The sequence below is a fragment of the Pelmatolapia mariae genome, linkage group LG15 (assembly GCF_036321145.2).
Source record: "Pelmatolapia mariae isolate MD_Pm_ZW linkage group LG15, Pm_UMD_F_2, whole genome shotgun sequence".
Classification (NCBI taxonomy): Eukaryota; Metazoa; Chordata; class Actinopteri; order Cichliformes; family Cichlidae; genus Pelmatolapia; species Pelmatolapia mariae.
The window spans coordinates 40,497,256-40,508,918 of record NC_086240.1 but is presented as its reverse complement, the minus strand read 5'-3'; the positions used below and the strand labels follow the sequence as shown (position 1 = coordinate 40,508,918).

Here is an 11,663-nt window from a genome sequence, read left to right as displayed (position 1 = left end):
AAGTAATCCGTAAAGTAACGGGATAACTTTTTTGGAGAAGTAATCAGTAATTAGTTGCTAATTACTTTTTTCAGGTAACTTGACCAACACTGATTGGGTTTAGGCCAGATGGCGTTATCTCAGAGGATTTGTAACTCTGTAACAGTGCCAGCATCCGGCTGCAAGAACAAACACAAACAGAAATAGATGAGACTCTTTTCTCTTTTCTGCCACTAAGCACGTTACATAACCCTCTTTTAAGTTTTGGACTGTGGCCCTTTAGCGAGATTTTGTGTGTGTGTTGTTTTTTGTTTTACACATTGTGCCTCTATTGTATATATGACTGATCTTGTGTAATACTTATATAAGAGATAACGTGGCTGTTTGTTTGTGTGTGATGAGGAAAAGGAGGACTGCTCTGTCAGCTTGCTTGAAGAAGCATAAACAGTAGCAGCTTTGTGTTTCAGCAGTGTGTCAGTATTTATCCAGTAGCAATGATGGAAGGGGGTTTCTCTCACAGATAATAATACTGACAACATGCAGAGCAGACTTGCTGCCATGCAATCTGTTGTGTTTAGCAGAAATCTACTGATAACTGTGCAAAATATCAGCTTAGAAAAGCTGAAGGGAGTTTTGTTTTGTTGAGTTTTTATTTAGGATTTGAAATCGCATTATCAAAATTTGGGTGCTAAGAGAGCGCATGATGAGTAATAAGGGATGACTCAGAAGTATGAATAAAATATGTCTGACCTTAGCCATATTTCCTAAATGAAAAAAAATATGAGCTATGAATTGCTGTTTACCATCTCCAAGCTCTGCCTTCAATCTTCAATTGTTAGCTGCTAGAATATTCTTCATCATAAAATGTTTAAGTCTTAGTGGATCATTCTCATTGTTTCATGTCAGTGTTTTTTGGTCGGCCTTTTAGGACAAATGGCTTTGAGAATATAAAACTGTAAGTCTGGGCTGGAATTGCATGCTCTTTCTGATCTTTTCTGCTCGTTGTGCACTATAAAACTCACATTAATTGTTCAGTACAGTTCAGTTTTATTTATAAAGTGTCAGTTCACAACAGAAATCATACAGGTGTCAACCTCAGTAGTACAAGGAGGTGGTACAAGACCATGTATAGGACCAGTACAGGACAAAGTCACTAAATTTCCTTATGTCATTTCCCAAATAACTTCCCAATTATTTTATTTACATATTTCCTGTAGGATTGTGAATTTTACCTAAGACTCTTGGACATGTAATAAATCCGCATGAGTGAGAGCCCAGCCCTTCTCTGTACCCCTTCTGTGCCACCCCACAGAAAAATGTTGGAAACGCCCCTGCTCACTCCACAGTCATTTCATTTTTCTGCCATTTCTGCCCATCGAGGTCAGACCAGGCCAAGCTAGACCCTAATCACTAACAGACGAACTGTGCTTTCACGCACAGAGCCCCGCTATAAAAGCCAGAAACACCCATTCTGCTGGTGGAGTCATGACGGAGAGCGGCGGGGCTCTGGAGCGCCTGAGGTGAGTACACGCGTGGAGCTGCAACAACACGGTAGGAAACGTTTTGTTTGGGCCGACACATTTGGTTTTAGCCTTCAGAACTGACTATAGAGCAAACTGTTATATTGCTGAAAAATATCAATTTGGTACTTTCAACTTAGGTTGTTTTAAAATATATATTCACATTAATGCCCATTAATGGTAATAATATTGTTGGTTGTAATCCCATTAGTTTACATCCTTATTTTACTGCTTATTTTGTTTTAATATAAATTCGTTATACTGGATATTCAATTATTCCTGCTAAGAAAAAAATGAATTATTATCATTATTATTATTTTTACTGCTGCTGTTGAGAAGCGATAGAAGGCTTTCATGTCTCTTCTCTTCTGTTTACATTGTATAAATAATGAAGGAGCAACAATGACAAACTTATAGGAATAAAGGATATTTTTAATGGAACAGAAAGGCAAACACCTGCATCATAATCATTTAATCCTAAGTGTTTGCCTCTCTGTTCCATCTCCAAATAAATAAATAATAATCCTACTGGGAATCTGGCAAATAAAAACCGGGCTACTGTAGGTCACATTAAAAGCTTAATAGTGCTAAAAACCAAACGTTTTCTAACTTGAGAAATTAAGAATTTATTTGTTTTTGAAGAAAAAGGATCACATTTACATATTAGTGTGAGTACCCGCAAACTCCACAGCCAGATGGCTGAGTCCAACTCAGGACCTTCTTCCTGTGAGGCAAAAGTGCCGCGAGACTTTTGAATTGCCAGCAGGGGGCGTCCTCAGCGGTTGCAAATAGAGTTCCAGTTTTATGGGGCTCATGTTTCTTGCCCCGTGACCTAAACACTTTCCTGGTAATTTTATGGGTTTCATGTTTACTTTTAGATTATATTATGTAGAAGATATGTTCAATATTAGCAGAAAAAAGGATTGTCAAGGATCTGCTAATTGGATTTGTCAACATCAACTTTTTAGTGGATTTCACAGTGAAACTCTGTTTATGGTTTGTATCTGCAGTCTTGTTCATTTTGCACCCAGAACTCATAACCACTGTGAGGGCTGGAACATAGCTGGGCATTGAAAGTTTTGCCTTCAGCTCTGCTCCTTACACTGCATCTAAGATCTAACAAGCTTTTTTAAAACATAGCATGTCTAGTAAATAAAATAAAACCTCTGATTTTACATAAACTCTGATGTCAATTTACATTTTATGTTGTGGGGTAACTTTACTAAATATAGCTACACACAACAGTACATAACATCTAAAATGTTTTCTGTACTCGGATTCCACATAAACTTCAAATGTATGACAGTAGCATTGTTTTTGTGCACACACTACAAAATCAAAAAGAGGCCCACACAATTATTGCACTGTGTGAAATTCTTGGATCGGATGGTATCACATTGTTCCCAGATAGATCAAACAGACAAAGAAACCACTGTGATCTACAAACAAATGAGTCTGAGAGTCTTGGTGAAAGACTGATCTGGCCATGTGTGTCAGATCTGTGGCTGTCAGGTGTTATTAGTGTATATGCTTAAACATTATTACCAAAAAGCTAGATTTCAGTCATTTATCGTCTGTAGCAAAGATTGATTTAATGTCAAAGTATGTGGTTCATTAAAATAAATTCATGAAAATCTAGGTTGAAACCAATTAGAGAAGCTAATGAGACAGTGGATCTTTGGATCGCTCCCCATGGTTTTTATCTTTTTTAATTATCTGCAGGGTTGGATTAACCCTCCAGAAGAGTCACTGACCCATCATTTGTCCCACCGTTACAATTTGTATGCATTAATTTGCAGTTTTTGGTCATTTATCATAATGTAATTAAGCACACATATGGCAGTAAATACATTTTTGTATACAGCATCCTTGTGTGGTCAATTACAAATGCAATCAATCCAAAAGCTCAGATAGCAATTTAAAAGGCATTTGAAAGCTAAAAATAGAAATGAGGGCGGACTACCAACTGTGCAGAGTGGGCAATTCTCCACACTGGTTCACGCCCTGAAGGGCTCTGTAAGCTCAAAGCCCACTGTGTAATTTTCTCACTGCAACTATTTACAAAAAACATTAGTTTGTTAATCTGGTATGCACCATTAAAGCACAGGAAGTTGATAAAGCCTATTAAGTGGGATATTCCTTATTAGTTACCTGGAAGCACCATCTCATGATGAGGCCACGAGTCAAAATCTAGTTCATATTAAGTTGTTTAGTAAATATTATCAATGTTGTTTTTGTTAACATGCACCTGGTCCCCTTACCCCATTACCCAGGGTAGGGATTTGTGATTTATTTATTTATTTACTTGGACAAACACTAAAAACATCACACTTTCAGAAACTAGAACATCCACATACTTTTCGAGCCATGCTTGATGAGTTAAATCTTGATTAGGCAGGTTAACAGTTCAGAATGCAGTCTTAATATGACATGAGAAGAAAAGTCATATAATATAATATAATATAATATAATATAATATAATATAATATAATATAGCATTTCCATCCTTGTAGATTGCATTGAAAAGTAATTCTCAGACCACCTCAGCCTGAATAGTGTGTACTTGTTTATCTGCAGTGAATAAGAAAGTGTGCTTTCCTGTCAGGGACACGCAGGATTGTGTTTTTCTTCATCTGTTTCAGCTGAATGTAGAAGAAAGTGAATTTAATTTCTTTTAGTCAAATTAAATTCACCTTCTTCTACTCTGCTGCACAACACACAGTTTACAAAGCAAATTAAAGCTAAGGGCATGGTGCAGAGCAAAGAAAGATTTCATCCACAGTGAGTGCAAGCACAGAACCACTCAAGCTCAAAACTAACAAATGAGGTGGCCAACCTGTTCTACTCTCTCTCTCTGCTCTCTTTTCAAATCCAGGTGACCTGCACTCATCGTGACCATTTTGAAACCAACACATTGTCCATGTGTTATCTCCCCATTAAAAGGCCACAACCCCCTCTCACAGCGTGTTTTCTCTCTCTACGCTCTCTTCCAGGAGGTGTTGCTTTCCCTGTACACCACACTCTCAGTTCTGGCCTCCATCGTGCTTCACTCAAGACAAAGCTATGACTGCCTTTAAGGGCATCTGGACTAAGGAGTTCTGGCGCTGTGTGACGGCTGAGTTCTCTGCCATGCTGATCTTTGTCCTGCTTGGTCTCGGTTCAACTATCAACTGGGGCACTGAGGATCCCCACCCCCCCGACCTCGTGCTCATCTCTCTCTGCTTTGGCCTGACTATTGCCACCATGGTGCGGTGCTTCGGCCACATCAGTGGGGCTCATATCAATCCAGCGGTCACGGTAGCCATGGTTGTGACCAGGAAGCTGAGCCTGGCTAAAGCAGTCTTCTACCTCCTGGCCCAGTGTGTGGGAGCCATAGTCGGGGCGGCCGTACTGTACGGGATCACCCCAGCCTCTGTTAGGGGTGGGATGGGAGTCACTGAAGTAAGAGCAGGCTGGCATGTGTGTCTTTAAATGTGTGACTATGTGTGACAGTTTTATTCTTCACTACCGACCTTTTGCCTGTGAATATATTAATCTAACTACATGCTGACGTGAGTGTGTTTTACTCACACAGGTGAATGAAAGTATCTCTGTGGGTACCGCCCTGGTCGTAGAACTCTTCATCACCTTTCAGCTGATCTTCACCATCTTTGCCACCTGTGACCACAAACGTAAAGATCTCAAAGGTTCATCTGCTTTGGCTATCGGCCTTTCTGTTTGTGTTGGTCATCTGTTTGCTGTAAGTACCCAGACACCTGTGTAGTTGTTACCATCCACGTCATAACTGATAACTTGCTTCCTGCACCGACTGAGGCTCTTGTCTTTTAGCACGCTGCACTGATTCATCGTGATGTGAGAGAAATTCAGTTGTCATTGTAATCATGAACAGCTTATTATTAGCACTACTGTGAAGTGGCACATGTTTAAGATTACTTTTTCAAAACTCAGTTACACAACAGCACACTTTCGTCAGAACATTGTCATTTTCTACTCTCTGTGTCTGCTGGGAAGAACCACAGAGTGGATATGACACTTCAACGTAACCCTTTGGTTTGATGGAAAACCTGAAGCATACATGCTGTGTTAATTCATAAGTGTTATGTAATAATTCTTAAGCAGAAGCAAAAATATTCAAAAAGGAACCAACACCATAAAGAGGAAGGTCCAGTTTAGTCTTTCACATTACTGCAGCTGTGATGAAGACACAAAAGCCAACCTTCAATTATGTGATTAACTGTGTGATTTATAGTGTAGATATAGGATTTACATTATTGATGTATATCATTTAGCTCCAGTAAAAGACTCCAGTGAACACTCTGCTGTGACTGTTAGTGTGGACAGTGAAAGCACTTTGATTGGCTTATTTCAGTCCCTCAGTCAGTTGCTTAGAACAGCGGTCCCCAACCTTTTTTGCGCCACGGACCGGTTTATGCCCGACAATATTTTCACAGACCGGCCTTTAAGGTGTCGCGGATAAATACAACAAAATAAAACTAGTACCGGTACCGAAAAAAGAAGATTTATTCATAACACACGTGAAAAGACCCAGGAAAACCGAGTTAACGATAAAAACGATAATGAAATAACGCTGAAAACCGATAAAAACCCTGAAAAGCATACATTTCACACCTGAGCCTCAACTCTCGCGGCCCGGTACCAAACGACTCACGGACCGGTACCGGTCCGAGGCCCGGGGGTTGGGGACCGCTGGCTTAGACGACTGAATGGTTACTGAGTGTTTTCACAAAGTCAGGAGAACAGGATGGTGCCAGATGTGACAAAACTTGGTAGATCATGTCTTTCATCAGTTTAAGAGACAGGTCAGTCCTCCAGCTCACAGTAGTCATCGGTGCTTGAATTGAAGGCAGCTGACCTTCTTCTTAAGTTCATGAAAACGTTTCACTGCTTGTCCAAGAAGCTTCTCCAGTTCTAGAAGCTGATGGAGGTATTTAACCACTCCTTGTGAGAGCTGAAGCATCTTCAGGCTCCTAAAACGAAGCCCAGCTGTCTTTAACTCAAACGTTTAAGGCTGATTGCTACAGTTTTGTTTGTGAGGTTCATAGCCTGGTTGTGACTGTTCCCTCAGATTCCCTTCACTGGAGCCAGTATGAACCCTGCTCGGTCCTTCGGCCCAGCGATGGTCACATGGTCCTGGGAAAACCACTGGGTAACAACATTTTGATTAATATTCAAAATGCCGAGCTTTGGTTTCTGTAGCTACAGAGTGAGTGCACCTTTTGACCCAGCCATTTTGAAAGTAATTTCAGTCCCAAATATTTTTCAGAAATTATACGTACACAGTTAATGTGTGGAAATAGTTATAGCCATAAATTCAAGAAGAATCTGCAGTTGCCCTCAGCTTTATGGAGCTTTGTAGGAGTTTCAGGTCATTAACTAAGAGTCTGGTCCACAATGCTTTGTTTTTATAGCATCGTTTCCAGCAGCAGGCATGCTGTTTGACACTATCTGCAAGGCAGCACACAGCAGCAAGACACAGCTAACATTTAGCTAATGTCATGGTCCAGTTCACCAGTCATGATAAATAACACATAGCTGTACAAATGTATTAACCAGAGAGGGAAACACAGTTGCATTGATTAGTGCTGTTTACAGGAAGTCTTCATAGCAGCTGAAACAACAGCTAAACTGGAGACATCTCCATGCAGATACATATAAATGATTGTGTTTACCTGTTACAGTTTGCATCTTTATATACATGATTTATAACATGTTGTGTTGTTTCTTGTTTTTTTCCTGTTTTTAATCGTTCTCAGACGGTTTAACGGCATCGAGGTTACAGCTGACAGCAGGCCTTTGCTCTGCAGCAGCCGCTGTGTGTTTAACCTCTGCTAATATTATAGTTTGTTCTCGGTTTGTAAAACATGGCCGTGTTCTCACAGCAGACCTGTCCATGTGTGTGATCGCTCACGTGCTTTGAAGGCCGCCTCTTTTACTTCGACACATTCATAACTAAACTGAGAGACCTTCAGCTGATCGAGGTGATAACGACCTTTGTGTCACTGCTGAACCTGATTGATTATGTTTGGATAAGTGAAGCAACATAAGAAAAATAACTTTTGGATTCGCTTCATACATCAGAGGTGATGATACGTCATTTGTGCATCAGATTGTGTTGATATCAAACTCATCTTGCAGCTGATTCTGTTAGTGTTGATGATTTCAATCATTTTTGGATGTGATGGGGAATTTTGTACCAATGTGGCCAATGTCAGCTTTTTGTTTGGAAAGTTTTTCTCCAACAACAAAGAAGAATTCTCTCTGAGCTCTTTTCGACAACAAGCACAGAAACTCTGAAATGAATCTGCGCTCCCGATGCCTCGTTAGTATTCTGGGTCTTTGTGTGTTCTTTCAGCTTTGAAGTCATTTCTTGTTTAGATTTTGATCTTGGAGATTGTTGTAGTCTCTCTCCTTTGTACAGCTTTGATATTCTTTCTGCTTCTCATCATTTTCACACAGCACTGTCTCGTTTCACAGGGAGACACTTTCTCTTTCATTTCCTCTGCCTTCGCACTTTTACCTGTGTACCTGCTGCTGTGGGGCTGGCATCGTGAACATGGCAGTCGCTGAATTGGATGTCACTGCTGTTTTAGTTTTAACTTTAGACAGTTCAGTGACTGTGCTTCGAGCAAACATCGGTGTACCTTCTGGTATGGATGAGTCACGTCCCCTCCAGACTTTAAAAGGAGCGATTTTTAAAATTAAGAAACCAAAGAAGGAGATTGTGAAGTATGCGATACACACAATGTTTCTGTATTTATTTGACAGTTCTGCACAGGCAACAGTCTGTTCCGGTCCAGCTCTCTCTGCCGTCACTATATAGACAAACAGAAAGAAGACACTGTCATCACACAGTCGCCACCACCTGTGGCTCACCTGCCTCCCGGTACCGCCCCCTTGAGCTCACTGCACCACTTCTCCCCTGCAGCTGCGCCAGGGACCACACCTTCGCCACAGAGATGTTTAAGAATAAAATGGCACATTTACAACAAAAATAAATAAAACAGCCATAAAAGTCATAAAATACTGAACGAACCAGTGGATAACCCGATCATATTCTACCTGCTGAAACATATTGAAAAGATTATTTTGCCTGACGTCTAAGCAACACTTAGACTTGGTTTAAAAGTAAAAGTTTAAAACTTTGTTCTAAAGACATTTTTGGCCTTTATGTGTAAATTTCCCTCGTCTCCAGCTGGTTGTAGCAGATAGCTGCACATCCCTGAGCCTGGCCCTGCCCGAGGAGGCTTCCTGTTAGAAAAGAGCTTTTCCTTCCCACCGTCACCGAGCGTCTGCTCACAGGGGTTATTTAATTTGGGGGGTTTTCTCCATATTATTGTGGGGTCCTTCCCTTACAATATAAAGCACCTTGTGTTTGTGATTTGGTGTTATATAAATTGAACTGAACTGAATTTCAGAATTTTCCTCTTCAAATATCTCTGCAAACTTCTGACCAAAAGAAATCGGATTTGGGGTTTTCTTAGTGAGACGTAGCCATGCTTCCCACTGCACCACACTGCACCACACTGCCACGCTGGCATGCAGGAACAGTAAGCCAAAAATTCACAGTGTAACACATAATAGGACATAATGTGAAAATGTTGAGTTCAGCACTGGAGGCAGATGCTGCAGACAGTCTGTACATGTTTGCTCGGAGCTCCAAAACCAGAAGTTTGGAAACGAGTTCATTGTGAAGTTAGAATTTCTCTTAAGTGGTTTATTTGATCTGTTTCCACCTACGTGAAAAACAGGATCTGGGCTGGATTAATTATTGATTGATCATTATATTTCTGTGTCACAGCGCTGCAGGATACATCAGCCAAGCAGCAGGAAAAACATCAATGAGAAGTTATGAATTCTTGCTCTACTTTAACAAGTACAGCCTTTAAATGTCTTTTTTCCCTCATATTTTCATCAGTTTGAATTTATAATTTATCACAATAAACACTGCCTGCCAGTCCAGCACCTGATGACCGAGCAGAGATGTGTGCGCCGCGTGTCTGTCAGACATGCTGTTTATACTCATCAGTTCAGATGACAGTGCTCTCAGCTGTTAGCACCACTTTGTCCTTTTTGTCTTTCTGTGTGGATTTTCTTTCTCTCTGTATCTTCACTTACATCAGTGGCCTGGTTCAGGCAATAATGGGCTGCCCGACACTTTTCTTAGATGCGGCCTGAGACCATTACTCAGTGAGTTGGCAGGAAAACTAAAGTCTCATTATTTATTCTGTTTTTTTCTTTTCTATAACAAATCTCTGCTCCAGTGTTTTTGTTTTGTAAGCTGAGACAGTGATGCAGCAGCACATCATGGCATTTACACAAAGTTTGATTTTGTTATTTACTAAAAAAGAAGAAAAAGCACTTAATGACTGATAAAGTATCATCATGTGACTGTTGCATATCTCAGCAACTGTAGGATGTTTTTCTATGAATTTTGTACAGACATTTAATTTTGTTGATCCTGTGACTTTGTTTCCAACATGATCTTTGATCTCAGCACTTCAGGAGTTAAATATGTGAATTCCTTTTGAACTTTACCTTGAAAATTGGAAATATCCTTCCTTTACTAAAACAAGTTTCTCTTGTAAATTTATTACTTTGATTTGAAAAATTCTTTGTTGTCTTGGTCTATGTTGTTTTGAGAGTCCCCGAGCTCTTTGGAAATGAGAGCGTAGACCTTAGTTTGAGCATCCTCAGGATCACCTGTGTGTTCTGTGTGTTTTCTATGTGCCAGGTGTACTGGGTGGGTCCGTCAATGGGTGGCACCCTGGCTGCAGCTCTTTATGAATACCTGTTCTGCCCCGACCCAGAGGTGAAGAAACGTTTCTCTGAGACTTTCGTGAAGACGCCCTTCACTGCTGCTAAACAACGACAGGATTCAGCCACGGCCCAGGAGCCTCTCTTCACTGTCATGGATGTAGAAAGAGCTGAGAGGAGGGAGAGGGAGGTGTCTGGGGAGGTGCTGTCCTCTGTGTGACTACAAAGAAAAGAAAGCACCAATGCTCCAAATGCTGCAGAGTCTGCTCTCGTCTGCTCCTGTAGATGGGCGCATTAAAACAGTCATGGTTGTAGCAGGAAGACTGAACACTTCACGAGGGGGGGGGGGCTTCTTCTTTTGGCAACCAAAAAGATTGTGTTGGCTAGTTTTAAGTAAAGGGCTGCAAGGTTTTCAAAAGAAATACTGTAAATAAAAAGAAACTGCTGAAAGCGTGTGTTTGTGCTCATGTAATATGGATTTCAAGTTTTTCTTTTCAGGGAAGTGTCACATCTGAGGAAAAGCGAGGGTAGAGTGTGTGGCAGCGTTCCAACGCAGGAAAACTGAGGACGTGAAAGACAAACAGCAACCATGAAGTAACCTTGTCCCACCCTCAGTAACACTGCGGGTAATATGGATGCAATATAAAGTTAGTGCTGAGCTCCCTGCAAACCAAACACTCTCTGATTCTCTCTCGTCTTCAGTCTGAATGTCATTTATGCTGACTTTCTGCCAGAAAACACTGACACGCTTAAAAGTCAGCGCTCACAGCAGCGCTCACAGCACGCCCACTCCAGTGTTTTATGATGTAAGCAGCTAACAATACTTGTTAGGGTCCAACATTAAGTTTTCATAACCTCAAGAGGCCATCTTAATTTATTCACTGATCTTTCTGTTGTGCTCACAACATCAGGGGGTTGCAGTCTTCTTTTAAAGTAGCATCAAGTTCAACAAAAAAGACAGACGACGCCCTGTGGAGCCTCATCGATTTTTCACCGCTAAAGACAAAAAACTGCATACCACATAAAAACAGATTTGGACATTTGACCCCCTTTGAAAAGGGAAACAGTGCTTCGCCACCAGAGGCGAAGCACCGCAGAAGGAAATGTGGCTCATAGTTTATCCAACAAAAATATGTAAAGCTCCAATTCTTATTAATCCCACTGTAACAGAAACTGGCTTCAGTTCAGCTGGGGGCACAGCACAGACGGCTCACGAGGCTGCTGCTGCTAACTTTATGCCTCATATCGCTGTGGACGAGGCCCTAAAGGGTTTCATGGTGAGTATTTTATTACAATCAAAACCATGAAAACTGTCCAAAATTGGAACTCGATATATTGTTTCGACCGCTTCTTCACAAACATGATGAAAACATGCACTTCATGGAATGG

General features: G+C 40.9%; 1 protein-coding gene across 2 annotated transcripts; it reads left to right on the top strand.

The window, feature by feature from the left end:
• The first annotated feature begins 1,338 nt into the window (after positions 1 to 1,338).
• Positions 1,339 to 11,455, top strand: LOC134642878 (aquaporin-4-like). 2 transcript variants are annotated; one of them, XM_063494929.1, is made up of 5 exons: positions 1,339 to 1,499; positions 4,493 to 4,940; positions 5,074 to 5,238; positions 6,586 to 6,666; positions 10,252 to 11,455. In XM_063494929.1, the coding sequence occupies exons 1-5, from the start codon at positions 1,465 to 1,467 to the stop codon at positions 10,492 to 10,494; spliced, it is 972 nt and encodes a 323-aa protein (XP_063350999.1). In that variant the 5' UTR covers positions 1,339 to 1,464; the 3' UTR covers positions 10,495 to 11,455. The 2 variants fall into 2 exon arrangements, with proteins under 2 accessions (XP_063350999.1, XP_063351000.1); XM_063494930.1 differs by having other exon boundaries at positions 1,421 to 1,530.
• The last annotated feature ends 208 nt before the right edge of the window (positions 11,456 to 11,663 follow it).